At 43.9% G+C, this 26,582-nt stretch overlaps 1 protein-coding gene across 2 annotated transcripts in view; it reads right to left on the bottom strand.

The window, feature by feature from the left end:
* COL19A1 (collagen type XIX alpha 1 chain) overlaps positions 1 to 26,582 on the bottom strand; it is a 2,198,704-nt gene that overhangs the window by 543,249 nt on the left and 1,628,873 nt on the right. For both annotated transcript variants that reach the window (XM_085610910.1, XM_085610909.1), the window contains exon 23: positions 12,872 to 12,907. In XM_085610910.1, the coding sequence (XP_085467036.1) occupies positions 12,872 to 12,907 (36 nt within the window). The remainder of the gene's footprint in view (positions 1 to 12,871; positions 12,908 to 26,582) is intronic.

The following is a 26,582-nucleotide window of genomic DNA, read 5'->3' as shown; positions in this document are numbered from 1 at the left end:
TGCTAGGAAATCTGGCAATTATTAGAAAAGGAACAAATGAATACAGAAGTGGAGGCAATGGCACTGTCAACTCATAAATCCAACAGATTTTGTTTCCTGAAACTATGTTAGGAAGCATGGCAAATAAATCCACCTGTGGATATCTGAATCTCACATGTCTCTGAACAAATATCCACAGAGTCAACCTGAAGTTCTGTGAGGGAGGAAACACCGTGCTTAGATGATCCACTACGACATTGTTTGCCCCTCTGATATGAATGGCAGAATGGTCCAAGAGGTTCTGTTATGCCTTTCATCCTATCTGGAAGGCTTGAAAACGAGGGCTGCTTCTCCTGACTGATGATTCATGTAATCCTTTGCTAGAGATCTGTCCATTAAAAGTCTCAAAGCTGCCACCAACTCTTGCCAATCGAATGGCTTTTCCAACATTCCTGAACCTAGAGAGAAGCCAGAATTTCCATGCATCCCGTTTGCTGGTTACGGTTGTTAAAAATACTGGAGGCACGGAGATTTAAAAATACACTTTAAGATTATCAGGACCTCTCCTGGGCTTTTGGGACTTGAATCGCAGAGTCCCTGGATGCCAGCTTCCAATAATTCAGCAGATGTTATGCTAAGGAATGCAGGCGTTGTCTTGCCCATGGCACTACAAATAAACATGAAACATAAAATATAAAAAGTGAAACGATCCATAGATTATGACTTCAGTGCTCAACCCACAGCCACTCAAGGTTCTGAAAATGTGAACCTTACCATGTCTCCTGGTTCAACAGAAGCTGAAGGTGCAGCCAAAGTTTTGAAGTTCTTGACTCTGGTAAGGAGAATTCGCCCAAATGCACTTGAAATCTAGCTCCAATCAAGGCTAAGTATTGTGATGGTGTTAACATGAACTCTGGGTGATTCAAATGGGAGATAACCTCTCTTTGTATCTTCTATCTGAGAAATTAAAGGCACTTTACCAATCACTCATCCAAGGAATGGTGAATCAGGATTCCTGAGTTATGTTGAATGGCCACTAGGGGAGCAATGACCTTTGTAATTGCTCTTGGTGAGGACTTGAGACTGAAAGAAAAAACCTGGGCTTGGAGATGAAAACCCCTCTCACAGAAAGTTCTGATGGTGTTTATTTAGGGGTATGTGAAGTAAGTGTCTTGCAAGCCTGTCAACATGATCTAAACTTTGCAATTAATAAAAAGGATGACTTGTTGCAGCGTCTCTATTTTGGACTAAAGGGTCTTTATATAACAGTTTAAAGGTTTTAAGTTGATGATTAGTCCGGACTTCCCAGATGGTTTAGGGGTCTGAAAGACCAGTGAATAAAGCTACTGATCCATCTCTTTCACTGGCAGTGGAATTACCTCCTTCTTCTGAAAACTCTCTAAAGAAGAGCCAGTTGCTCGGTAAAATCTCTTGGCTTATAAGTCTGTATTGTGCCTGATTCTGGGGTCAATGATTTTAATTCCAGAACATTACATTGCCTGTTGATGTTCATCACCCAAGCATCTCAATGTAAAAAGCCTCTCCAATGTAAAAATTGAGAGACACCCTCCAACTGGATCAGTAAAAGGTAAGGAATTGGGACTGCTGTCTCATGTCTGAAGAAGACCTATTATTGCTCTTTTGCTTAAAAAAGATTGAGATTGCCATCTAGACGTCTTTGGATAATATCTTCTCTCAAGCTGACTTCAAGAGTACCATCTGGACTGTTCAAGAGGCCTTGGTTTACTCTTAAATATCTGAGCATACTTCTGTATTTTGAATGCTGTCTTTAATAAATCCTCCAATTGATTTAAAAACAGAAATGTTTAGTATTTAAAGCAGGAAATCTTTGTAAGCACCTTCCCCCATCCAACCCATAAGATACATTTATCTTCTTCCTGAAATATTACTACTACCTGTTGCAAAGGTCACAGCCTTTAACTTATCACTAAAGACATCTGAGAGAACTTAGCCGGTAACTCCATGTTGACGAAATGATCAGAACAGTTTATTCCTACTTTTTAAACTGAAAGTAGTGATTGTAAGTCTTTAACTAATGGTTGAGGGGTATACACTTCAATAAATGGATGCTCTTTTTGCTAGATTTAATACTGTAAATGTTTTCTGGAGAGCAATCTCCATGTCTGTGCTCAGGATCACATAAATGGTTTCTATAACCACTAAAGACCTTCCTGCCAGTTTGACTAACATGCAATCTAGCCTGACTAAAGCAGGAAGGTCCAACTCTTCCTTACCAACAAACTACAGCCTGGTAATGAATTTAGGTAAAATTGCCTTCTCTGGATTCTTCCAGCCAAACAACATCACCTCCTTCATCTCTTTACATACAGGTAATATAGTAGATCAAAGAACCGTAGCTGGTGGAACAAGAGAGCACTGGTACTTGGCACTTCTTCCACTTGCAGATGGAGGTTATCTGCCAGATATCTGAAGAGAGCCTGAATGTATCTACAGTACATAAATATGCATCTGTGCACTGGTACAGGTTCAATCCTTTCTTTAGACATATGCCCAGGTGATGGACAGGAAGATACAGGTGAAGGAGAGCGTTGCAAAGTGATCCCTTGCTGGGTGGTCAGCCTCAGTTTTTCATTTGTTCTTGGACTCACTTTCTGGTAATCTTGGGCTTTAACATGGGAACACCGCTATCCAGTGCCTAGTGTATGGGCTCAGACCCCTGAAACATGTCAAAATTGTCTTAAAACCTGATGGGCACATTTAACTTTCCTATAAAGCCAAAGTATATGCTTCAGATATACACACCTGGCATAGAAAGTTAAATGCCACTTGTTGACTACAGCAGTTATTGTGCCATCCACTATAGTGACAGTGAAAACATAGCTTCATGTATATACTGTGTAGCCGGACAGCATCAGCTTAAATCCTCCTGCACATAGCAGTCAAAATCACCCGTTTGACATGTAGGAAAACCTGATTTTAAATGTTAAACAAGTCACCCATAATCGTGCCTTACAAGGTAGGGTGCAAAATATTTAGGAGTAGAACATGTGCAACATTACAAATGGCATGTTCCCCTGGTCAGGCTATAGCTGGCATGTAGGAAAAGTAATAGTACAGATACTGCACATTAGCCTATGAAGTTTGAGCTTTGCCAGACACAAACTCATTCAAAGACTTATTTTTATATTTAATAAAATTACAATCTAATAGTAAAATCTGATTTTCTTTGAATATATGGAAATTAATTTTTGTGAAAGTTGCCTTTACCTGGTAATTTGCAGTAGCTCTCCAGCAACTGCCCACTGGTGGTTGGCCTGAATTATGTCTGAAAAAGGTGTGAAAACAGCTCCCAGAACAGAGACAGTGGCCTGGGAATGGGGAGGTTTTTTCGTTCCCTGGCAGGAAGACCATTTGGGGTGGTCCAAGGAACCTAACCTACTTCAAAGGGATCTTCCCTGACACAAGTACATTTTAGGTGACAGCTGGAAAGCCCAGGCTTTTTTTCCCCTAGTAAAGCTGGCACCAAGCCCAGCGGTGGAAAAGCTACCCCCAGAACGTGTTTTGAGTGACTTCACAAGTGGGGACTGCTCATTACCTTGGCTAGACGTCTGGATGAGCACACAGGCTCTACACAAGGGGAGAATGGTTTCCCAATCATGGATTTTGAGAGTGAGGGCACTATGGGATTGTGTGCAGTAAGACAAACAGGATCTACTGAAAAAGTGGGAAGGGTTGCCCTTAGAAAAGTTTACCGCTTTAGGTTACAGAGTGTCCAGGGGTCTCCCTTACCCACAGGCTGATGAACTCGATACAGCTGGATCCTCATCCAACCTTTTGTAGAACAACTTCTGGATCTGTGGAAGAACAGAAGAGGACTGGACCTGCTGTCTGTGAATAACTCTATAGGACAGGATCTGCTCTCCCTTGTACCCAGGACAAAGAAGTTGACTCCTAGGATCAATTATCTGATCTCCTGTGTAGCTACAGGAACACAAAAAGCTGCAAGCGAGCTTACCCCTATAATTCCCAGCTGATCAGTGGCAACTGGAATTTGGACAGGACTTTGCCTGGCACCCTGAGAGTGAGAGAGAGAGTTTCTAGGTGCCTCCTCAGGTCCTGGAGGCTAATACCTATACTCCCTTGTTTGCTTAGAAACCAGGAGAAAGTTTGGAAACTTTTGAAAATGTTTGCTCCACAGTTCCAATGCCAAAGGGACCTACAATGAAAAGTACCCAACCAGAAGTTCCAGAGTGTCAAATTGAATTTCAGATTCATCCCCATGAAAGGTTCCAGCATCTCTGAATAAAACTATAAACATAAAAAGCTCCAATGCCTCAGTGGGACCAACCTGTGGCAGGTACCTGACTGGAGGTTCAGACCAGCAGCAAAGCATTTAGTAAACCAAGTTAGTTATTTAGATATCCTTATTATGACAATGGTTTCTAGTATAAATAAATGAGTAATCAAACTTATTTGTAAGAAGAAACAAAGAGATACACATTTTTTGCCCTTCCAGATGTAAATAATTTGCAAGTATTGCAAGTAATTTGAAACTAACGTCAACTGGGTCTTTGGTACCTCATTCGCTATTTGGAGGTAAAACTCTTTTTTAAATACCATCGCTACGCTGATCAATTTAAATGAAAAATGCAGTTCAAATATAACCAGTGGTGGCTCCTCGAGGGAGTGCTGAGGGGCGGTGGGGGTGGGGGGTAGTAAACTCCAGAATACCGCCCAACGGAGTTGAGTTAATTAATAAATAAATCCAACAAATTACATTGTGCGCGCTGCAACGCCAAATCGGCGATGCAGCGCGCAATGTAATTAGTTTTATTTATTTATGTACTCAACTCCGTTGGGCCGTATTCCAGAGTTTACTACCCCCCACCCTGCTCCTCTCCCGCCCCGCCCCACCCCACCCCACCCCACCGCCCGCAGCACTCCCTCGAGGAGCCGCCACTGAATCTAATGCTTTTACCATAGCCACTTCCAGGTCTAATTTGCGCTGTAATCTGAAGATTACTTTTTTGGGCTTTCCCCTTCTATAGAAACAACTCACTCCTCAGTTCTGTACTACTAATCTTCCGGGTCAGACAGCTGCCATTAATAAGGGAGATCCTGGTAAGAGAGAACCCATGTAGGTTCCACAAGTAACCAGTCTAACTGATTTTGAAAAACGAATCCTAACATAAAAAATAAACAAAGGAATTACTTCAAGCAAATAACAGGATCTAGTTCTAATACACAAAATGGCCCCGATTCAAAAAGGTAAACTTACAGTTTTGTGTAAGCGTACTATTTTTTTTGGTATTCATGAACTAATTACTAATGGCAATTTTACGGCTGCAGAGACTGTGCTTCTAAAAAGAAAGGTAAAATTCCACAGTCATTATTGTGATCCTGGCGGGAAACAGGCATTACAATGCGTCAGTTTCCACACAAGCCATTACAAGGTATGCGTAACAAAGCATGCTCCATTGCAACGCATAGCCTTTACTATGCATTTTTCTACTAAGCTTCGCTTGCCTTTACAACAAATGTTATTGTAAAGGTATGTATGGTAAAGGCATATGTGTAGTAGTAAGGGCATATGCGTGGAAACAGCCACGTTGGTATTGAATCCACCTCGTTATAGGAAACTGAGAGACTCTTCTGCTTCCTAACAAAGACGTGCACCACCCCTCAGATGAGCTGAGAGTGGTAAGAGGGATTGGGCCAGAGGCTACTATTCTAGGGGTTTGGGTTAAAGAAGGGCTGGGGCATGGGGGCGAGTGTAGGGGTAGTTTTTTAGGATTTAGGGTAGGGTAAGGGCTGTGGACCAGGAGGGAGGAGTGCAGGGGAAGTGCTTTAGAGTTTAGGGTGGGGGAGTGCTGGGGGCCAGGGGGGTCACGCAGGAGTAAGGTTTTAGGGTTTTAGGTTAGGGGAAGGGCTGGAGGGGTCGCGCAGGGGTAGGTTTTTAGGGTTTAGGGCAGGGGAAGGGTATTTCTTCTAGCAGGGTAGTGGGTGTGGGATGGGGTACTCCAGGGACCGGGATTAGGGTTAGAGTAGGGGTCCGGGAAACCTTTGCTATGCATATGCCTTTAACTTACATGCGTTTACAATGAAATCTGTTGTCAAGGCATGCATGTTAAAGGCATATCCTTTGAACTAACATGCGTGGTAAAGGTTTTCATTGCAATGTTATTCCTGTTGTAACGCATGCATGGTAAAGGCATGCGTAGCAATGGAATGCAATGTAATTTCAGACATCCGATCATGCAATTTAGAAACTATGGATCTGTCATTAATATGCGCTGCCTTGAATTTCATGCCTGAGCCCACCAACATAGGAATAGATCGGTCAAGATGCCTCCTGTCTAAACAATTGTTGGTAAGATAGTACCACCTTCTGACTTCCAAAACTGTGATAGAGTCATGGGGGCAATGAATCAACAGCAGGAGAGGGAAAGATGCCAGGAAATAATCGTGTGGCACTAGATTGACCCCTGGCCCAACCGGAAGAACAAACAATAGTTAAAACTGGAAATAGCAAATCTCAAAAACATTAATCTGTTTAACAAGTTTTGAAATTGCACTTAAAAAGTATGAAATCAGACTGACTGAAGAATGACTATTGTCTTGTGAACCCTGAAAGATATGTTACTGGTATATAATTGTGAGATTAGCAATGAGGTGCAATATCAAGAATCTGGCGTACGTGGGTGGCAGGGTAGACAAAGGGAAGAGAATATTGATAACAGAGCTACCCAAGATCACACAGTGATCTAGAGGAGAAAATAGTTCCGTTCCAATAGGAAAACTCTGCACACGGTAACAGAAAAGTCAAAGTTCAAGAGTGGAGGCACTCAAGCAGCATACTCAGAATAACGAGCACACAGAATGTGCAAGACATAGACAACATTTTAAAAAACAGGGAATGGGAGCCCACAAGGTAAGAATGAAGCTCGTAAAGTTACTCGCACACAATTGCTGTTAAAGATAGTTACTACAAATATGTACATGCATTAGATACATGAAAATGTAGAGGCTGTGGAGTGGATACATTAGGTGAGGTTATAAAAACAACATACAGACAATACTCTAAGTGGAAGAGTAACACTACCTAGATTGTAAACTAAGCCCGGGATTCCAGGCTATCACACAGGAACATGCAAGGAGCTAACAGCAAGGGAGGAGAACTAAATGCATAAGCACGGTAGACAAGGAACTAGAAAGGAGTAGCGCTTATTAAGGAAGAAGGGAAAACAAAGGAACACGTGATAGGAAGCAGGTAAACAAACCATACTAGGATTCTGAAAGTTAAGGCAGAAGGGGTAAGAAGGTAGTTCCCTGGAAACTAGAACTATGAAAGATGTAAAGAACCACTGAACATAGAAATGAATAACTACTGATAAAATGGAAGTTAAAAAAAACAAGGAATATACTAAAATAGTGCAAGGAAAGGAAGCAAGGAAAAATGGAAGTACTGCAGGACATCACTAGTTCGAAGAACACGAATGTTGCTGCAGCTCAGTAATCAGGAAACTCAGCCAACAAGGATTAACAATACCTCAGGAATCAGGAAATCTAAGAGTGAAGAGTCAGCATTACAAGAACACTGCTGCAATGATGAACACTAGACTGACGGAGCAGAAGGCTTAAAAGAGCTCACTTGGGACATGTGCCTTAAGTAGGATCAAGCCAGCCCCATCAAGCCGTAGATGTGCAGATTCTGCCACCCATCATTGGCCTGTGGCTTGTTAGCGTTGAGACGAAGCAGAAGTAATCAGCATGGATTTCTAGCATAGCAGTCTCAGGTAGGGAAAAGTGCACAGGCTGCTCCATAACCCTGCCTGGATCTAGAACCTGAGATCAATTCTGAACTTTATCCAGGAAGCTGTAAATCAGTGCTGGTATATGCCATAGTGTTCAGGACTCTGGAAAATGTAGTCCCTCTAAGAGATAGAATTCTGGCTATCACATGGATTACATGGATCTGAAATGAGAGCAAAGTTCAGACTATGGACAGGCGAATGTGCTGGACTCCTACTGGTGAACATGCGAGTATAGGGAGCAGATTTTGACCTGCAGTAATAAAAACATAATGCAGAATTAACCTACGCATATGACAATTGCTCTTTGAGGTCCAAAAGTCTGCCTAGCAGTGCCTATCTCTGTGTCATCTGTGAGTGTCTTCCTTTTAGAGGGAAGGTGAACCAATTGCTTTAATACTGTGACTGTGGAGGATGTATGTCTTTCAGTTACACAAGAATTTCATAAAAAGAGAATAAATTGGTCTTGAAAGTTACCATCCAACAATGCGAGTTTGCATAGCTGAGGTATCATCTTTGCACGATGAAACTGAGCTTTCATGAGAAAATATTTGTGTGTGTGTTGCACTCATATATAAAAGACATTTCAGCTTCATCTCATCCTTCTCAAAACCCCATATTGAAGAAGGGTTGTATTGACTTTTCGCACTTTAGTTGGCTTCACAAGACATACTCAATGTATCATCCATCTGCACTTGAAAAGACAACACTGCATTCCCAACTCATAGGAGGTGACATTGCTGGTTTGCTGGCAAAGCTGTTTTTAAAAGACACCAAACAAGGGGACTTCATTTCCCATCATCCATGTGCACAGAAAGTGATATCACTGAATTTACCATCATCATCTGTGCAGAAGCAACATCACTTGCTACCTTCTCCCTAATTGAATCAGCTCTTCAGGGCACCCCATCTTCTGGGTGTCCCCATCAAAATGCGAACATAGATGAGGTTATTGCATGTTTGGGCCTGTTAGGGCCTCGAAGGGCCTTAGGCCAGAACCCCTGTTCCAGTGAAACCTACAAGGCAAGATTATAATTAGGCTATTTGGTTTTAGGTTTAAACCTATAATAACTGATAAAACCCCACCGAAAGGAAAATAGCGATCACTGGTGTAATCATATAAACACTGAAAAAACACCTTTGCAACCACAAACTAAGTGCCATTCAAAGAAAGGAAAAGATGAGTGAAAGAGTCATTTTTATTTCGTCCTTAAGGGGCCAATACAATGTAACTCTGTTATACAAGGTAGTATCAAGAGAGACTGGGCTAACATTATTCTGCTTGAGTTTTGTTGTTTAGGGATGTCACTGAAACATTGTCTCTTCTTCCTTCTGCTTTTTTTAGGTTTGTGGTCTTTGGTCTAAAGATGCAGTGTTTAGATGCATTTTTAGGTCTTATTTAGTTATTGTATAAACTGTAGAGAATTGGGAAATATCAAAATCATATTTGAAATTTTGGCTACATTTGACTTCACTGATAGGTGAAATGGCTGGATTAATCGGAATCTTTCCTAATATGTAGCATCACATTTACCCACAGACAGAGAATGGGTGAAGTCCTTTGATACATCTGTCCCCCTTTCTAGTGAGTCAGTATTGATTGTAAGTGAATTGCCAAACAGCCCAGTTTTCAAACATTCAATGCAAGATGTAGTGACAGGTATGTTTGAAACAAATGTTGTCACCAAGCATCTGAGATAGTGGTGAAAACATGACGCCAGGCATTTGGTAAACATGGAACAGTGTCACTTGGAATGCTGCTGAAAAAAGTTCCTACCAAGTTCAATTAAGATTGGAGTGATATTGTTTGTATTTGCAGTAATTCAGCTACGTATATGAACAAGTTGTATGATGGCCTGTCAAAATCGATACCTGAGCTGAAGTGCTTCCCTGTATGATATCCTTGTCACTTGCTAGAGTGTATGCTGAAAGCATCTTTACAATCTTCAGAGTTAATGAAGAATGCTATTGACTTAGTAGTCCATTCTTGTGCAGTAAAAATGTATTTTGTCCTCATATACACCCTGTGCACACACTACCTATACACATGCACTATCAGTGCAGAAAGCAAGCAATAATAAAAATTAAATTAAAATTCTATAAACACCGGAAAAACACTGTTTCTGTTGTTTTTAATGGCGCAAAAATGTGTAACCACTGATAACCACTGTTTTTTAAGGTATTGGAAAAACTGAAAAAACCCCACCAGAATTTACCAAAAATAGAAACTGAAAACAGGAAAGCCTAATTATAATCATGAGCCTCGCTCAGCACCCCATACTGCCAATTCCAGGAATGACAATCAGATTTTGAAAAGCCAGACACTCACAAAACATTAGCACAACACATATACCCAACCTCATTCACATCCACTAACTACAACACACCCTCAAACTACAAAACACACATTGCAAATCATGCTCATTAATGCCCTCTCTGCAGTACTCCATACACCAGACATTGCAATCCACATCACCTATCCCAAGTTTGATGTTGTCTTCATGACAGAAACTTGCTTCACACCCAAATCTTTACACATCCTAGACATCTTTCTTTCCACAAACTACAGCATCCATTTTGTGAACCACACACATAAGATGGGAAGAAGCCTCGCCATCATCCATAAGTTGTTTGGGTCATTCACACTAAGAAATTAATTAACACTGAACGCGATTGAGCGACTGACATGCCATTTCCCTTTCTCTGGAAGTCAGACCACTACCTTCCATTTCATCTGCAGGCTTCCCAGGCAGAACAAGGACTTCATTGATGAATTCTCTGATCTCCTCACCACCTCATCCATCCGACATGCCCACACCACCCTCTTTGGTCATTTCAACTTCCCAGACGATGCAAGCTAAAAAAGCCTAATAGAAACCCTCTTCAACCTATTGATACATTCATCATGGTACCGCATGTTACATAACCAAAATACTCCAAAGGTAAAGGCCATGTCCTCGATCTTGTCTTCCTAACATCATGACAATCAAATGCAAACCACCCATGCCCTTGGACTGGACTGACCACTCTTCCATCCTTAGCTCCCTGCTCAGCGTACTACCAACAAACCAAAGTCAACACAAAAGAGAAGACCAAACCTTCAGATCCTTCAAAGGCTTCTCCATAGACAAACTAATAATTGAACTCACATCTGACCCCATCACTCCATGTCCAATGCCAACACCCTTCTAAACAACTTCAACAATTTTGTGGTAAGCATATGTGAATGTCCACAGCCCAAACACAGCTGGTAAGTACAAGCCAAAGCTATCAGCATGCTGGTACTTTAAAGACTTTGCTGATAATAAAGAGTCCATTCACAGACAGGAAAGAAAATGTAAGAAAAACAGAACTCTTAAGGCCTTCTGGCTACTGCAGGCCCTCTGTGCAACACGCGGAGAGCCCATCACTTCAGCCAAAGCAAAGTACCATATCATCAGCATCAATGAAGCCACCAATAAAAGCAGAACACTGTTCAAGACAATCAACCACAGCTTCAACCACCTGCCATACTCAACTACTCCTTACTCTACAGAAAAGTGCAATGCCATGAACCTCTTCTTCAGGGGAAGACGATCCGAAAGCACATCAATATCAAGCCTGCTTCATCTTTCACTCATTTCCAGTAGAATCCCACAATGGTCAGCCTTCAAAGCCCTATCTATGCCAGATCTAGCGGACATACTCAAGTCCCGCAAAGCCACTTCTTATGAAGGCGATTTACCATAATCCTACATCAACGTTCTGTCAGTGTCTCCCTCACTCAAGGCATCTTTTGAGAAACTTTCAAGACTGACCAGTTCATCCCACTCCTAAAGAAACCCACACTAGACTCTGATGAACTTGCCAAATACCGACCCATCACTCACCTACCATTCATCAGCAAGATCATTGAAAAAGCATTCTGTATTCAACTCCAAGATCACATCAATACTAACCATCTCCTGCAGGACTACCATTCTGACTTAAGATGATGCTGCAGTATGGAGACGGCCACCTTACACATAAAAGACTATTCTCTCTTGACCACAAATGAAGATTACCCCACCCTACTGATACTGCAGAACATCTCATCTGCCTTTAACACATTTGACCATCCCACCTTCAAACGCACCATTGAGTTGCGAATGGTATTCATGAGCAATGCGCTTCTGTGCTTCACTGGTTCTCCTCTTTCCTTTCCAACTGATACTAGTTTGTTCACATGGGCACTTACCGGTCACAAAAGATCCCTATCACCTATGGAGTCCACCAGGGTCCCATGATATCTCCTGTCATCTTGAATCTTTACATGGAGCCATTTGGTGCGCTACTCATAGTTAAGAGCATCAAGATTCACCAATAGGATGTTGATACACAACTCTACTTGAAAGTCTACTTTACTTCAGCCATTCAATGCTCATACACTGTGCCACTTCGTGTTTCTTGCTCTGAACTGCAGCCTTAGGGCAGTAGTGGGTGTGGTGGACACTGGAAGGTCAAAATTTCTATTTAACTCCAATCCTAGATTATTTGGGAAAGAGGAACCTTCCCCCAAATATTCCGGCTTATTTAGTATTCCAACTCGAGTCCTGGAATATTTGGGGGTAAGTCATACATTCCCCAAGTATTTTTAGGAATGGTTGGAAAGTAGTAACTTAGAATGCCAGAAAGTGCTGCACTGAGGGCGCAGCTCAGGGCAGAAAATTAGGAATACCTTTCTGCTTGCTCATCATCCAGATCTGGATGACCCGCACCTACCTGAAGCTCAACCCAACCAAGACAGAATAGCCATTATTTGCCAAGAACAACAAACAAGATACATTACAAACCTGCCTCAATTACATGAACCATGGCAGTTTCTCATCCCAACCCTCGCCAAATTCTAAATCACTTGGATTCACCCTGGACACCAACCTCTCTATCTAGGAACAGATTGACAAAAAAGGGTGCCTAATGTCAGCTCTCTCCTCTAAAGAAAATCAAACCATTTATTTCAGGAAGACACTTCAGAACTGCTGTTCAAGCCTGTGTACTCTTGCAGCTGAATGGTGGTAATGGCCTCCCAAACTTCACAATGGCACCCTTAATCACCTGCTGCACATATTTGAAATACTTACAGGATCTCCCTTTTCTCCGAAAGATACAGATTCCCCCTGCAATACACCAGAGAAAAGAAAACATTTGCTGGTTAGTGTATTTCAACTCACTGTGATGATAATTCGTCATAAAAAGTAAGCAAGATGCTCTGCAGGGTTATGGCTGGTAGAAACAAAGCAGCTAATCGTCTAGTTGCCAATGGCGATATCTACATTGCATTCCATTGCATTCCATCCATCATTTTGTCATATGTAGAATAGCAACTAGCAGGCAAGTTGTCAGTTTACTTGCATGCTCTTTTTAGGTGTGTATGTAAAAAAGAAAAAACATAGCCGGACAAAATGCTGAGTACACAAACAGTAGCACCAAAATGTTTACTCGTGCACAAATTCACAGATACACGTTATTGTTGGGAGGTTCGCATCAAATATGGTCTTGCAGAGCAAGACAAATGTGTACCGGTTCATTCCAGCTCCTGATTGTCAAATCTAGAGTACCTTCATCATATGCAAGGGAAATCAGTTGATACATTTCTGTAATATGCACTTCTACTTCTAAATTATGGAAAAGGCCACCATGGGGATGACAATCAGTTCGTTTAAATGCACGGTCCTGGGAGCTGTTTACTGAAGCCTTTCCGAATGCTTCTTTGGAAAAGGGTGGTTGGCTAAAAGTAATCAACGTTGCCTCCGGAAATAACATATCATTCCTGTAGTACAACGGTGACACAAAACCTGACCCTTAGACCAAGGACTCAGTCTAAACTGAAACCAGTGCAGGGACTTTCAGAGATGTGTTTTGGAAAGCGATACATGCAAGCATCTCATGCAGTAAGAGTGCGTGCTGCAGTTCAGAAGCCTGGGCAAGTGGCCATCTTGTACTCTCCCAAAGACAGAGCGCATTGAGGACTTTGACCAGCAAGAAAAATGCTCAGGGACTGATATGGGCAGAGGAAGTCCAGGTTAAAACAAATGCTGAGCAAACCTCAGCATGTGTAGCATGTGCGAGCACACGGCTTGTCTGCCTCTCTGACCGTGTTTACGGTTACATGGTATTATTTCCCCTAGAGAGACAACTATCTTAATGGAAAGTCTAGCAAGCATAAGAGTGCATTTTTAAGCCCCCTTTCTAATTGTATTGATATTTACTTCAGGTCAATCTTCTCATCATTGATAACCATGTGTGCCCATTGTGATTTTTTGGACTACTGGTTAATTGCACTGATATTGTCTAATAAGATAAATATCCCACCTTAGCTGTGAGATTTACCACTTCAATGTGTTCATTCAAGCAATCATTTCATCAGCAAAGGATGCTTTCCTGAATGAATGTACTATCACTGCAATACAATGTGTACCACTAAGTGCAATTTCTCCTATCGATTGAAACTTTCTGAAATATTATTTCAGAGACTGGTCGCAGACGCGGGGTGGGCACCCGTATTAAAATAATCACAAAAGCGGGGTAGGCTCCCGTTCAATCAGCACAATGTGGGGTGGGCACCCGCGGCTCAAATATGAATACGTAAGCGGGGTGGGCACCCGCCAGTCAGCACAGAATGCGGGGTGGGCACCTGCTCCTTGCAGCAACTTGTGGGAATCCCTCCGCCGGGGATTCCCTCTCTCCAACAGCGCAGCGCTGCAGATCCACCAAAACGCTCCTCTCTGGCACATAAGATACCAGCGCTCCAGTCCTCTTCCTGTGTTCTCGTGGGTCCCTGAGACTCCCACCAGGAGGCCAGCACGCAGGGCCTCCCAGCAGAGAAAGGCAACTGGGTCCCACGGCGGTTCCTCTGGGCAGAGTCTCCCTCCAAGTACCAAGTAAGTACACAGCAGCCTTCATGGGGTCACAGCCCCTATCTTTATACTACTTTTCCTCCTTTGTCTACACAGTGCAGGGCTCGGGGGGAACCAGCTAGAACTGGTTCTGGAGCACTCTGTTTACCAGGCTCCTCTTCCCTATTATTAGGTGGGGGCTCGTCATCAGACACACCACATGGGGGTGGAGCCAGCATTGACTAGGGCAGGCGCAATCCTATTCAGGGACTAGGGACTTCCACTCCCACTACTCAAAATGTAGATGTCCCATTCAGCCTAGCGCTGTCTCACCATGCCCCTCCTGGAGCCACACACACCTCACCAGCCCCTGTCACTCAAAAGCCAGACATGCAATTCACATCAGGCAGGAAGACACATAGCACACAGAAATGCAAACTTCTAAAAGTGGCATTTCTTAAATAGTTATAACAAATCTGTGCACACCATTGCGTAGCATTTATTATCACTATTCCAAACATACCAAACTTGACCACGCAGCGCCTCTCATCTCAGGGATTACCACTGAAACACTTATCAGGGAATCCCCAATGCATTCCTATTGGAGGGCAGCCCCACAGTAGTGAGAAACCAAAATGGCTGTTTGTCACTACCAGGACATGTCACACACTTAAGGTACATGTCTTATCTTTTACCTACAATGCACCCTGCCCATAGGGCTAGCTAGGGCCCACCTTAGGGGTGACTGACATGTAGTAAAAGGGGGGTCACGGACATAGCACACACTTTAGGTGCCACGTCACAGCGCACAGGCCCTGAGATAGGTTTGAAAGGCTACTTTGGTGGGTGGCGCAATCACCAGTAGCATTTAATTTAACAGCCCTGGGTATATGGGATACTACTTTACAAGGGACTGACGGGTAACTTAAATAGGCCAAACAGGTGTAGACCAATTCTTATCATATTTAACACAGAGAGCACACGCACTTTACACTGGACGGCAGCGCTAAAGTGCTCAGAGTCCTAAAACCACCAACACCATGTCAGAAAAAAGGCTAGGAGAAAGGCAAAAAGTTTAGGGATGACCCTGCAAAAAGGGCCAAGTCCAGTAGGCATTCTCTTGGGTAATCACTATTTCAATGTTTTCGTCTGTTCCCATTCAGAATCAACCTACAAGTTGCTAGTAAGCATCTAATAAAACTACTATGTGCCGCCATAGTTCTGCTTTATCGAACTCTATCCCCTTAAGACCTTTGAATAAAGCTTAATAGAATAAATGAGCACCTTGGAATATTGCCAGGACATATTCCAAGAACAGTTTTCATTCATACATCTTTATGTTCATATAACATTTTCCTGGCTAAATAGCTGTAGTTCACAGACAGTATCCACCTTGTCTGTCACTGTAACACTACTTGGCCTCAAGTCCTGCTTTGGCCTAACATGGTTACAATAAAGATTGGTGAAAATAAAAACTTTCCAGCACATCTCGATTGATTCCCAAGATTCCTTAAAACACAAAACTGTGTTATTTTTTTCAACATATGTATATAGTCTAACACTTTAAGCTGTTTACCGTGGGTGGGTGAAGTGTTCTCCGACTATTATTGTTTCAGGAACCTCACTGGCTATTCACTCACACTGTTTGATACAGGACCATGCCAAACCGCCAGGAATAGCAGAAGTAACATAAAGCACCCTTCCACCGTAATTACAGCATACAAGTTGATATTACTTAGGTTACAAATTAACAAATAAGTTTCAGGGTCAATAAAGCAAAAATGGTTGAGGTAAAGGTGTCGCAGGAAGTATGGTTCTAACATTACATTGCACAGTGAAGCTTGAAACTGTACTTTTAGCTTGAAAATGTCTATAAATTAACGTCTAGCTAAGATTGAAAATGAACTCTTTCCAGATACACTGATGTGAAGCACGCTGTTTGTTTCTCAAGCACATGTGTTAGGGGCTAGGCAGACTGATTGAGCATCTGATGCCTTCCAGCTTATTTTTAGTATATTATTTATTGTTAAACAAACACACAACAACAGCTATCAGATAGGGTATAATGACCAAACAAATTACCATTAAATTGATATTTCTATCTCTGTATAATACATAATCAACATTACAAACAGGCATGCAGCTGTTGCACAGCTATTAATTACATTATCAATTTGCTTGCACATCCTGCCAGAGGGTTGAACATAATAAAATATGGCTCCACAAACAAAGGGTGAGCTTGCATTTTGCAATAAAATGGACATAGAACTACCTGCATCTACACGTGCAACTAGGGTTGGAATGGCCTATAGGACAATCAGGAAGTGCCCGATGGGCTGACCTGACAGGTTGGTGTTTAAGCCAGTTTTTCGGCTCTCTGTTGGCGTGTTTTATGGAGTGGTGGGCTGGTTTTTACTATTGATTTCTGTGATTTTAGAAACCTTTGCTTAGAGCAAGCTCACAGCCATACAGTCTTCCATACCTTACAAAACACTTATACAGCATGCCCTTGGAAGTTCAAAACTGCCTCAATTCGTAAACATGGGCCACAGTTTTACCTATCTAATTCAACCTTATTTTCTGTCCCAGACCAACCCTGAGAGGAGCCACCCTTGGTAACTGAAACAAAATGGCTTTACTTTGAACCTCAAACCAATGCTGCTTGAAGGACAAATACAATTGTCCTGCTTCTAAAACTGCAACAATAATCTCAGAAAACTCAAATCCTTTGCTCCCCTGCTGTTCTCATGCTTTCTAATCTTTGGTAATCAAATACCTTTGGTTATCTTGCATGTACTCCCTCATTCAGGAAACAAAATTATATTTATGAAATAAATTATTCTCTGCTTTCTCAAAGGTTAACAAGATAAACACATACAATTAAAAAAGAGAGACTATGATTTTAATGGCCACAAAGATGGTCTGCAGTCAGAGGAATAGTTGGGATGGGAGGCAGCGAGTAACATAAAACAGAGGAGCGCTGTCTGTGAATAATTGAGATCATCACCTGTTTCAAGTTAGCATTTCACCAGCTGATAAAAGGGCTCCCTGCCGTGCCTACTCTATGTACTAGGTGCTGGTCACTGACCTCTAAGTCAAGGCAGGGCCACTGGTATTATGTGATTGAGCTGTGGCAGCGTTATTCACATAATTATGGATTTGCCACATTTATCACAATCCATCGTCTGTTGCATAATCTGCAAATGTTAACATAAAAAATTAATTTCTAGCTCAAACAGTTCACAGGAGACTACAAATGTAACAACACATGTTACTTGCAGTGAAAGGCCCTTTGCAAAGGTTGAATGGTCACCTTTCTGTGGCTTATTGCTAAATGTGAGTGTTGAACCACTATTAATGCTGTGCAACCTATGTCCAAACAGTGTTAACAAGTGTAAAAATTAACAAAATAATGAGGTAATACTATTACAAAATGTGAAACAGTATTACGCAGAATTTGACTTTTCGTGCTGCATAATTTAGTCAACCCTGGCGCATAATTTGTCCCTCTCCTGAAGCATAATTCTAGCGGCCCTCACTCACCATGGGCTACATTAACACGTTGCTAAGTCTGTCCCATTTAGTGAAGCTGTTTATATTCCTCAGCGCCATCTAAGTGTTCATTGCCTCGTCGGGGTTTGGGTATGCTTCATAAATACTGTACCATATATTTTCCAGGTGATGTACTTTCTTTGTGCAGGATGCATGCGGACTGCAGAAAGGGTAGCTACTTGGTTGGTTTCTACCAATGTTATTTTAATGTCCCGGTCGGTACAAAACTAAGCACAATCATTTAAAGCCGGTATTTTTAGCACTTGTCAGTACAACTTCAAACAGGGAATATAAATAGAAAATATTTTCAAATGTGTTTCAGAGCCAAGTTAACAATCCCTTCAAATAATTATGGTAAACAAAGGCAGAAAAATCTACTAATAGGTGCATTCGATCTGGTCACAGTCCTATTTAGTATCATGTCTTTGTATACTGTTAAAAACAATAAATGTCTGGTATTTTTCTCTTGGAAAAGTGCTGACGCTAACTGCAGCTCCTTCTTGCCAACAGCCCTGTAAATGAATGCTGCCACTTTACAGCTCTGTCCCTTTTAAGGCATTCTAAAAACAGGACATTTTGTGCACCAGGTCAGGCAGGTGTGGCAGGAGGTAGACCTTGCGAAAGCTCCTCTGTGCAGCTTCCAACCCCATGCTAATAGTAAAATAGGCGGTGTAAGTTGATACCGCCTGCTCAGTTCCTAGGTAGCCCCCTTGGGTGATCTGCACGCCCAGGCTATTGTGCAGCTTTCTCCCACCACAGGGGTCCGACACCTGTGATCCCTGTCCCAGCAGGGTTGTTTTATCTTTCTTGCAGAGCGTCAAGAGAGACACTGCCTTTTACACTGATCGTCACTCTAAAACATGGCTACTCACAAACTTTCTCTCAGGGGCCAAATTTACAGTGTGGTTTGTGGCCGAGGGCCGCACCGGTGGGGGCGGGGTCAGAGGGGGAGGAGTGGGGCTTAGCAAAAAAAAATTGTGACCAAGAGGTTGAACACAGGTCCCTGCAGCAGACGCCTTCATCCACTGAGCCACCAGACCCGGCATACACACATCTCTCTCTTTCTCTCTCCCTCTCCCCCTCCCTCCCCCTTCCTCCCCCTCTCCCTCCCTCTTCTTCCCTCCCTCTCCCTCCCTCTCTCTCTCTCCCCCTGTCTCTCTCCCCCTGTCGCCCTCCTCCCTTTGTCTCCCTCCGCCCTCTGTCTCCCTCCTCCCTCTGTCTCCCTCCTCCCTCTGTCTCCCTCCTCCCTCTCTGTCTCCCTCCTCCCTCTCTGTCTTCCCCTCTGTCTCCCCTCTGTCTCCCCCTCTGTCTCCCCCTCTGTCTCCCCACCTCTGTCTCCCCCTCTGTCTTCCCCCTCTGTCTCCCCCCCTCTGTCTTCCGCCCTCTGTCGCCCTCCCTCTGTCGCCCTCCCTCTGTCGCCCTCCCTCTGTCGCCCTCCCTCTGTCGCCCTCCTCCCTCTGTCGCCCTCCTCCCTCTGTCGCCCTCCTCCCTCTGTCACCCTCCTCCCTCTGTCTCTCCCTCCCTGTCTCTCTCCCTCCTTGTCTCTCTCCCTCCCTCTCTCCCTCCGTCTCCCTCCGTCCGTCTCCCTCTGTCTCCCTCCCTGTCTCCGTCTCCCTCCCTGTCTCCGTCTCCCTCCCTGTCTCCATCTCCCTCCCTCCCTCCGTCTCTCTCCCTCTGTCTCTCTCCCTCCGTCTCTCTCCCTCCGTCTCCCTCCCTCCGTCTCTCTCCCTCCCTCTCACTCTGTCTCTCTCCCTCTGTCTCCCTCCCTCTCAATTTGTCTCTCTGTGTCTCCCTCCCTCTCACTCTGTCTCTCTCCCTCTGTCTCCCTCCCTCTCCCTCTGTCTCCCTCCCTCTGTCTTCCTCCCTCTCCCTTTGTCTCTCTCCCTCTCTCTCCCTCTCCCTCCCTCTGTCTCCCTCCCTGTCTCCCTCCCTCTGTCTCCCTCCCTGTCTCTCTCCCTGTCTCTCTCTCTCCCTGTCTCTCTCCCTCCCTGTCTCTCTCCCTCTCACTCTGTCTCTCTCCCTCCCTGTCTCGCTCCCTCTCACTCCGTCTCTCTCCCTCTGTCTCACTCCCTCTCCCTCCCTGTCTCCCTCCCTCTCCCTCTGTCTCCCTCCCTGTCTCCCTCCCTCTCCCTCCGTCTCCCTCCCTCTCCCTCTGTCTCTCTCCCTCTCCCTTCCTCTCTCTCCCTCTGTCTCCCTCTCCCTCCCTCCCTGTCTCCCTCTCCCTCCCTCCCTGTCTCCCTCTCCCTCTGTCTCTCTCCCTCTGTCTCTCTCCCTCTGTCTCTCTCCCTCTCCCTCCCTCTGTCTCTCTCCCCCCTCTGTCTCTCTCCCTCTCCCTCCCTCCCTGTCTCCCTCTCTCTCCCTCTGTCTCTCTCCCTCTGTGTCTCTCCCTCTGTCTCTCTCCCTCTGTCTCCCTCCCTGTCTCCCTCTCCCTCCCTCTGTCTCCCTCCCTCTGTCTACCTCCCTCCGTCACCCTCCATCTCCCTCCCTGTCTCCCTCCCTCTCCCTCTGTCTCTCTCCCTCCTCCTCCCTCCCTCTCCCTCGGTCTCCCTCCGTCTCCCTCCCTCCCTCCGTCTCCCTCCCTCCGTCTCCCTCCCTCTGTCTCTCTCTCTCTGTCTCAATCCCTCTATCTCTCCGTCTCTCTCGCTGTCTCTCTCCCTGTCTCTCTCCCTCCCTCTCCCTCTGTCTCTCTCCCTCTGTCACTCACCCTCTGTCTCCCTCTCCCTCTGTCTCCCTCTCCCTCCCTCTCCCTCTCCCTCCCTCCGTCGCCCTCCGTCTCCCTCTCTGCCTCTCTCTCTGCCTCCCTCTCTGCCTCCCTCTCTGTCTCTCTCTGTCTCCCATCCTCTCCCTTCCTCTGCCTCCCTCCCTCTGTCTCCCCCAGACTGCGCCTCTCTGTCTCCCTCTCTCTGTCACCCTCTGTCAACCTGTGTCTCCCTTCCTCTCCCTCTGTCTCCCTCTCCCTCCCTCCGTCACCCTCTGTCATCTCAACCCGTATGTGTGTCAGCCCTCAGCCCGTGCTGAGACAGCTTCCCAGCGAACACACACAGCCGCACTGAGACAGCTTCCCAGCGCGCACACATTGCCACACCGAGTACTTCGCAGGTCTTTAAAAGACCATTTACATGTTAATAAAGCTTTGTTGTATTGCACCTCTCAGGCCCCTGCATCTTCACTTTGACAATCACTGGAATCCCCCGGCCCCCACTGGCAGAGTCTCAGAGTCCAACCGGCAGTGTTTGCTAACACTATTACATTTTTTTTTTTAAAACAAAGATAGGATGTCTGCAAGGTCCCCGGGCCGCCAAGGAAGGCTTGCCAGGCCGCTGGCGGCCCGCGGGCCGTACTATGAGTAACCGTGCTCTAAAAGGTGATCTGCTAGCAATAGAAAGGCTCCTGATACTTCGAACGATCAGCATGTTTTTCGATGAAATCTGAGGGCTCCGTGAAGACTGTGTGCGTGCAGGCGCGCACCCTGGAGGGAACATAGATCATATCTCTGTGTCCCCCTAATGAATTTTCGTTATTTTGGTGCAATTTTGGCTATTAATGTTTACTCTAGTTTTCTGATACAGTTTGGGATTTTTATTTTTTTGTATTCCGACTTTATTACTGCTTTATACTGCATAAATACTTTACACTTTACCCAAGTTAAGCCTGTCTGCTCTGTGCCATACCTACCAGGGGGTTGAGCTCAGGTTAATTTTGTGACTTTACAGGTTCGCCCTGAGAAGGGTTCTGACTATTTCTTGAGTTGGGTAGTCACACCTGCATTAATAATCCAATCTTTTACAGTCAGTATATCATCTGACATAATTACCAGATCCTTATTATCATCTACAAAATATCTCCAAATCAGAGTTAATAATAGAAAATCAACAACCAATGGTGGAATTTTTTTGTAAACAATATTTCTGTCAAGAACATTCTGACATACACCCAACAAATACAATGCTTCACTAATTGTAAGAAATTGGGTTATTAATTTGGGAAGGGTGACCTTTACCAACGTAATAAATACAATCTGGTTAGGTCAAAACACAAATCTGAGAACCTCTGCTCAAACTCTTGTAGCTATGGCACAAGTATCAGGCCATTTCCAGACAAGTGTTTGTTAAGTTCAAACAATAACAACACATTTAAAGAGCACACTGTAATAAAATCCCTAAACCAATTTAGAAAAATGAAGACAAGTTTAATGACCAAAGAGAAAACAAGACCATCAAAATAGAATAAGGAGAACTGGGGAGATGTTTATTTTAAGTTGAAAGATAACCAGCACCTAGAAAACGTTAAGTATCATTGTGAAACTAAAATTTGTAGGTGGCTAGGAACTAAGTATAATTTCAGGCCAACAGGGATGAAACGGAGGTCAGATGTTTTAAGCTGGGTGTTCCAGTTAAATATTTTACATTCAGACTTAGTCCCTGAAATGGGAGTCACAATCTTCCAAAAGGGTAAGGTCAAAAGCTGTGTCTGGTGACAGTCCCTCAAAGTTGAATACATCATCATCAACCTTGCGCTGAAGTCGTTGGTTTTGGCAGCAAAGTTTCCAAATGGAAATAGTGGAATTTCACTGCCGCAAGGGAGCTTGACCAAGTAATAGATTTAATCCCTCACCCTAGTCCAAGGCTTCACCCTCAGATTGTGTCACTTTTTTTAAAAGTCGAAATGCTCCAGCAGGGCAAGGCTGGAAGCTGATGCAGGGCAGAGCTTCACAAGGCCAGACACCTTTACTGCATGTTGCTGCTGAACCTGTTTTAAGCCAGTAAAAAGCTCAAAGCAGGGTGACCCTGGATTTCTTGCCTGCCTAAGGAACAACCTTTCTGGGTAAGTCTCAGCACCATGTAACGGTGTTCTAGAGGTGGCAAAAAATGGCTGGGTCCTACTTTTGTGGAAATTATGGAAACATTTCTTCTGGACAGTCTGGCAACCATTGGCACATAAGAGCAGGCTTCTGGGCATCATGTCACTCTTCAGCTATTTCTTCTTCAAGATACAGACTTTTATGGACAGTTTGGGGCCTCTTGTCAAGAGTCCTGCTTTTTTTATCCCTGAAGCATCCAAACAGGAGGCCGATCACTTGAACCTTGTATAACAGTTTCAGTCTCAGAAGGCCGTCGATGCTAGCAGGACTCAAGGGTTCTACAGTCCATGAGTCCCTGAGTAAGTCCTCTTCTTCCACAAGAAGTCAGGAGTCTTCTTTCAGTAGGTCCTGCTCCTTCTGGTAAAGTCTTCCCAGGTTCCTTGAATGTTCTGAGGAGGTGGTGGTCAAAGTACCAAATTTATCCTGTGCACTAGCCACCGATTGGAGAAATGCTACCGCCCAATCCTATCTATTTTCTCACAAAAACACTTTGACCCTAATTAGGATGTTGGTCGGTAAGCCTCTGACCTCTGGTCAGAGGCTTACCGACCAACATCCTTGGTGTGAATTCTGACTGCCGTATTACGATTACAGTGGTTGGAATTCAAACAGGCTGGTCAATCCGGCTGGCTTCCGACAGGCTCAAGGAGCCCGTCTGCCATTTGGAGGTCGCACATAATCCCTTTAGTACGGCATTTACGCCGTTGAGATTATGATGTCGGTTTCAGAAAGGCTTTACATGTCGGGCTTTCTGTCATGGAAAGCCTGTCGGAAAGTGACTTAGGGGGTCCCTATCCGTCAGCGGCCTCCGGTTGGGGACCTGGGGGGGGGGAGGGTCTAGTCTTTCCCTGTAAATCCCTGCCCCTTTGTTTGCCAAGCAGTGCAGGGATTCACAGAAACTCCCATATCTCTATGGGAGCTTGTGCTGTGGCTGAAAACCGCAGCACAAGCTCCCATAGAGAAATAGGTGTTTGCGACCACACCATGTGCGATCACATCGTAATAGGGGGTGCGGAACCGCTGGCCTATGGTAGGTCGGTTCTCACACTGAGAAGGTGTCGGGCAGACGCAAGTCAGTCTGACATAATAATAAACCCTTCTATGTCTCATTTTCAGGGCCAAAAAAATTAACTATGTTTGAACCCTAATCTGTTTGCTACACTTGCTTTTACATAATCAGCAAACAATGCAAGATAATTTTTATTCATTTCCACCCAGTAGAAATATGTATACAATAGTAGTCAACAGCACAATCTGGTTCCTCAATACTACTTTCTACAAGTTGAACAAAAGTTGTAGAAATAATTTGTCACATTGTCACATTGATCCACAATACTGCCATAATGCAACTTTATTGTCAACAATAGATTCTCTTGGAGAACTCAATTCATTCACTTCTTGTGTACTACACTTCTTTCGAGCTCATGCACTCCTCTATACCTGTCTTTAAAGGGACCCACAAGAAAATTCTTAACAATGTCCCTTCAAAGACGGGTGTAGAGGAGTGCATGAGCTTGAAATAAGTGTAGTACACAAGAGGTGAATGAATTGGATTATCCAAGACAATCTATTGTTGACAATAAAGTCTTATAAGGAACCCTGTCGCATGGAGTAGCGAGCCTCTCTCTTTTAAATTGAGGCATAAATGCAACTTCCTTATGTGTGGGGTGATCCCTGTAGGGTTGAATCTCATGTGTGGACACTTTTCAATCTTCATGAACTGCTTCTTTTATTTCCATTGTCCCATTATGCAGTTTTGTAGTTCCCACATCAAGAGTCCAATTCATAAAATGTTTTGCTCACCTAAGGTTAGAATTGATGCACAAGACATTTTCTGTCACTGTAATTGTCAGTGTAATTTTCTATATTCTGATTCATTGATCAGTATATTTAGGATCTATGCTTGCAAATAGAACTTAAATCTTAGGAAGTTTAGAAAAGTGGGAAAGGTGTTGACAGGAGGGATGGCACAAAAAAGAATGAGGTAAAGTTGGAACTTAGTGGGTATTGGCAAACATTTTGCTTGAAAATTCGCCACCCGGAAAACACACACAAATGCACTCCAAAAAGAGTCTGGAGAGAGTGGGCTTCCAGCCTGAGAATGGAAAGAAACTATCCCCGAAATTCATTGTGTTTCAGTGGAGCACGTTTAAGCCAAACTGTAGTTTAAAATAAATGAGAGTGGTTTCTTCACATTGAAAAATATTACCCTGGTAAAAAAAAGTTTTATGTATTAACGAACATTTAGGCAAAATATACTGGTCAGGATTAATCAAGTGAAGATAGTGTAGGTGAGGATGAACTCATGGACATCTATGCCTTGTAAAGACTTACACCAGTACTTCTGAGAAAGCCAGAAGCTCACTCCCACGTGAGTGGTAGCTTCCCAGCTTTCATATTAATGATGGTGAACCAACCACTAAGACCCTCATTCTGTAGAGTGCTGGAATATGGGTTCGACATTTCCACACCTCAATTTACCTCTATGAAGTGTATCATTACTTTTTGGATGTGTACATCCAAAAACTTGCATCTTCAAGTCACCGAGACAAATGGGGAATTACTATAGGAATTGGTATTACAACACCTATTTATGTAGGTTTTCCCATTTTTGGGACATTTACCAATCGGACACTTCAGCCGACTTTAGAACATTTTAGAAGATGCTAGAGATGTCCATGGGGAAAGGACTTTGCTATTTTCCCATCTTCTGTCATTCCAGATTATGGCGGACTCAGGAATTACATCAAAGTTGTAATGGGGTCTTGCCAAGCTTCTAGCGTCCCAATTTATTAAAATCATCTCCAAATTGGTACATCCCGATCAATCCGGCTTTATGCCACATCAAAACACAGCCCTTAACTTATGTTGGCTCCATCGGGTGCTGTGTTGACAAAATCTGTGAAGATGCAGTGATTCTGTCGCTTGATGCATGCATAGCCTTTGATGCGGTTGAATGGCCGTTCTTTTATTTGCAGTGTCAGAACGTATGGGCTTCAACCCCAAATATATGTCCTGGGTGCAACTTCTATATTCCAAACCTCTGGCTCAGGTGGTGGTCATTGGGAGGACATCCTGTGTATTACCCCTCCAACGTGGAACCAGACAGGTCTGCCCTCTCTCACTGCTTATTTTTGCTTTGATCCTTGAGCCTTTGGCAGCCTGGGTTCGGGGAGATCCATTGATCTGTGGACTGCACTGGATGAAGGAATCGGAGGATAGGATATCTCACTACGCCAATGATGTCCTGCTGTACATTGTGTCTCTGCAGTCCTTCATTCATAGAATATTGGACAAATTCACCAACTTTGGTAGATACCCCTGTTATACCATTAACTGGTCCAAATCTACACTGTATGTACATTGGGCAGACAGGCGCCTTGCCTGTCACCTGGTTGGGAGGCGCAAATTGTAAAAGACAGTTTCCGCTACCTTGGCATTTATGTTACGACTGATCCTGACTTATTTGTTGCCAGAAATCTTCAAGGACTCCTGGCTCAACTTAAAAGCGATGCCCAGCATTGGAGGTCACTGCCGCTCTAC

This window comes from Triturus cristatus, chromosome 6 (assembly GCF_964204655.1).
Source record: "Triturus cristatus chromosome 6, aTriCri1.1, whole genome shotgun sequence".
In the NCBI taxonomy this organism is placed as follows: domain Eukaryota; kingdom Metazoa; phylum Chordata; class Amphibia; order Caudata; family Salamandridae; genus Triturus; species Triturus cristatus.
This window is presented reverse-complemented; position numbering and strand designations above follow the sequence as displayed.